Source organism: Solanum tuberosum, unplaced genomic scaffold (genome assembly GCF_000226075.1).
Source record: "Solanum tuberosum cultivar DM 1-3 516 R44 unplaced genomic scaffold, SolTub_3.0 scf00141, whole genome shotgun sequence".
NCBI classification, from domain to species: domain Eukaryota; kingdom Viridiplantae; phylum Streptophyta; class Magnoliopsida; order Solanales; family Solanaceae; genus Solanum; species Solanum tuberosum.
In genome coordinates this window covers 49,811-53,886 of record NW_006239075.1, presented here as the reverse complement: position 1 = coordinate 53,886, position 4,076 = coordinate 49,811, and the positions used below count along the sequence as shown (strand labels likewise).

General features: G+C 37.4%; 1 protein-coding gene across 1 annotated transcript; it reads left to right on the top strand.

Moving 5' to 3' along the window:
* Positions 1-523: 523 nt before the first annotated feature.
* On the top strand, positions 524-3,105 carry LOC102581211 (cytochrome P450 710A1-like). The gene has a single exon (XM_006352897.2). It carries the CDS (start codon positions 1,410-1,412, stop codon positions 2,913-2,915), a length of 1,506 nt encoding a protein of 501 aa, XP_006352959.1. The 5' UTR covers positions 524-1,409; the 3' UTR covers positions 2,916-3,105.
* Positions 3,106-4,076: the final 971 nt, after the last annotated feature.

Sequence of the window (4,076 nt, the reverse complement as noted above, 5' to 3'; positions counted from 1 at the left end):
GGACTTTTGGAGCTTGGAAAAATAGATTTAGAATACTGAAACAAGGCATGAACCATTATGATATTGATACACAAGTGAACATTGTTATTCCTTGTGCAGTGTTACATAATTATTTGCGAGAATACCAAGTAGTGATGAAATATTTATGGTCTATGAACATGAAGATATAGTTGCGGAGGATATTGACCAACAAATGGCTCAAAGTAACAATGTTGGTTCGTCTTCTCGGTCACATGATCGAGAAATACAAGTTCTACGTGAGGAAATTGTTCGTACTATGTGGGAGGATTATATTAAAGACTAGTACACTACAATTTATGTTCAATTTTTTTTATTAAATTAAAGTTAGATGAAACAATTACTTAAGTGAAAAATAAATAACTTTGTAATAATTTATTATGCGATTTTATAATTTTTTGTTTATTTGATAAGATTGAATAAACAATTGGGGTTATTTTAATAGTTTCTCAATCACTACTAAGCCACTAGCAATAGCATTCAAAAACTACCCTACTCACGCAAAAAAGAGTAAACATTCTTCCAACATGTTACATTACAACTTGTATTAAAATATCACCAATTATTAGCAACCTTTAAGAATTTATAGGTATCTGTCACTCTAGTAAACAGATAAAACGTATCTTAACATCAGATTGTTAGTAATCCGACCTTAGAAAATGTATAGTTAAGCACATAACTACTCGATACTTGAATTGGTGAGCGGTAATGAAATGTCCGATGGAATCGAGGTGTGCAAACTGGTCCCATAGGTTAAAAGGATTTTGGGACAGAGAGATTCAAAGGAGAAGAGCAAATTCCCCATGTAATATATGCTTTTGTCTCTTTGCAAATGTCTTGGAATCCTCCACTGGACCACTCCTATTAGTATGACCAGCTCGATTTCGACCCCACCAACCCTAAATAATCATTCTCTATTCCCTAACGAGTCTCGTTTAACATAAGGTATAATAGTTTCAGGATACAATGCATGCCAAACGACAGCTAAATTTGTTATAAATGTGAGCTGAACCTTTACCATAGTCAATCAATTCGTTTTTCGCTTTCTTATACCCAATATAACACTTTCTCCATCTCCAAAAGTGAAACTCAGACTAGAAAACTGAACAAAATTCACCTTCTCGACCAAGACTACCTGTAAACAGGTTAACTGACACCGTACAATCTGAAATTTCTGCCTAATATAATTCAGATTTGGTTTTCCAACTTCTTGCACAGTTTTCACTATATTTTTCTCTCTCAGCTTTCTTGTTTGACCCACCTATCCAACCTTCATATATGGACCCTTCTTCCTTCTTCCATCCTACTATATAAACCCTACACACCATTTAAATCCATATTATCAAACAGTTTCCGGTGGAGAGCTAAGGAAGAAGAGAGCTATACTGCACATGGCATCCATTTGGGTCTTGTTATCCCCATGGATACCATATTTCTTCTCTTTCATAGCTTTTCTACTTCTTCTTGAACAGATGTCTTACATCAAGAAGAAGCGTTTTCTTCCTGGCCCAACTCTTGTATTCCCCTTTCTTGGCAACGTAATTCCCTTAGTCACAAATCCAACTAAATTCTGGGACCTTCAATCAGCTTTAGCTAAGTCTACCGGACATGGGTTCTCAGTTAACTATATAATCGGTAAGTTCATTCTTTATATCCACTCAACTGACCTCTCCCATAAGGTCTTTGCCAATGTCCGCCCCGACGCTTTCCATCTTATCGGTCACCCTTTTGGGAAAAAGCTATTCGGCGAGCATAACTTGATTTACATGTTTGGCCAAGAACATAAAGACCTTCGCCGACGAATTGCCCCAAATTTTACTCCTAAAGCTCTTGGAACTTACACTGATATCCAACAGAGGATTATTATCAAATACTTAAAGTCCTGGTTAGATGAAGCATCCAAATCCCCTAACACCCCAATCCCGCTTCGCCTACTTTGCCGGGATATGAACTTAGATACTTCCCAGACTGTGTTCGTTGGTCCATATTTGGATGGAGAATCCAGAAAGAGATTCAATGTTGATTACAATTACTTCAATGTTGGGTTAATGAAACTCCCTGTAGATTTACCGGGTTTTGCCTTCAGAAATGCTAGATTAGCAGTTGGGAGATTAATCGACGCCCTTTCTGTTTGCGTGGAACAGAGCTTAAACAAGATGAAAAACGAAGAAGAACCCACATGCTTGATTGATTTCTGGATGCAGGAAAATTTAAGAGAGATTAACGAAGCTAAGAACAATGGATTACAAAAGCCATTCCAGTACACTAACAAGGAACTTGGAGGTTACCTGTTCGACTTCCTCTTTGCTGCTCAAGATGCTTCTACTTCTGCTCTGTTATGGGCAATCGTGCTTTTAGATTCTCACCCACAAGTTCTGGAGAAAGTTCGGTCGGAGGTAGCGAAATTCTGGTCGCCAGAATCTGAGGAGCCGCTGACGGTGGAGATGCTCAGGGAAATGAAGTACCTGGAAGCGGTGGCGCGTGAGATAATCAGAATCAGAGCTCCGGCAACTATGGTGCCACATATTGCCGGCGAAGAATTCCGGTTAACCGAAGATTACGTTATCCCAAAAGGAACAATTGTGTTCCCTTCGGTTTTTGACTCATCATTTCAGGGTTTTCCTGAACCGGAGAAATTTGACCCGGACCGGTTCATGGAGGAGAGACAAGAGGAACGGGTTTACAAAAAGAACTTTCTAGCATTCGGAGCTGGGCCCCATGCATGTGTGGGCCAGAAGTATGCTATTAACCACTTGATGCTTTTCATTGCTATGTTTACGGCTCTGATTGATTTCAAGAGACACAAAACCGACGGCTGTGATGATATCTCGTATATTCCAACCATCGCTCCAAAGGATGATTGCAAAGTGTTCCTTGCACATAGGTGCACTCGATGATTGCCCATTTTTTAAAAAATTAATCAATTTGGTCCCATTTTAATTTTTTTTCCCTTCTTTTATTTTTTTAAATTTTAGTGTGTACATGCAACTTGATCAAATGATTCAAGATTCTTTTAAAATGCAATTGATGGAGTGACAAATATTTGGGATTGTGTGGAAGATTTTTTAATAAAAGAAATTCCTTTTGATTAGTGGAGTACTTATTATTATATATATATATTATGGATAGTGTTATCAACATGAGCTCATAGCTTATCAATTCGTTTATGTTTGATTGTATGGGGAATAATTTTCAAATGGATAAAATTTAGACTTTTGAACTCATCTTTGACCCGTTAATTAGAATTTGAGTACAATTTGGACATTGAGAGAATATCTGAGGTCTGTGGTACCGTATGAAAGGAAAATATGAGATGTTTTCAAATTTTTTCAGATTTGATTGATTTAATTTTTTTAAAATAAATATTTTCCTTAAATTTAAGAAAAATGATTATTCTATGTGAAATAAAATATTTTCTAGACCCTGGACTCCCCCAGCATGGGACTCGACTTCGAACTCAAACGGGGAACCTTGATGCTACGATCCACGACTCAACTCCCGACTTCGACCACATCTCTCAACTCAAAACCCAACTCTTGACCGTGACAGGACTCCTAACCTCATTTGGGGTCCAATCCTGACCTCTATTCAAAATTTGGCTCGAGTCTTAACTTTCAACTTCGACCCTAAACCCTAGTTCATGATCCAGAACCAAATTCTGATCCCCCCCCCCCTCCAAGGACCAAACCCTTGACCCTAATATGGAGATTCGACTAAAAAATCATCGCAACTCCCAACCCCAATTTTCATCTTGAGATCTAGAATCCGACTCTTGACCTAATACTTGACTCCCAATGTCAAGGTCGGTTTCTTGGTTGCGTGGTCAGGTCAGGTCTTGTTAAATTTTTCTTCAACTTCGAATGTAATGTTGGTCTTGAAATATTTTTTGCAAATCGATTATCAGATTATAACCGAGTACTTATATTCAGATGTTGAATTCATATAAACTCATCATTCATGAAAATATGGTTTATACCCCTAATTATTAAGAACTAGCAAAATACCTTAATTTAACTCAATCATACAATTTTGTTCTAAAAGAGTAATATCTCAAAATA

Excerpts from the sequence above, each read along its gene's own strand:
- LOC102581211 (XM_006352897.2), top strand. The coding sequence starts at position 1,410 with ATGGCATCCATTTGGGTCTTGTTATCCCCATGGATACCATATTTCTTC.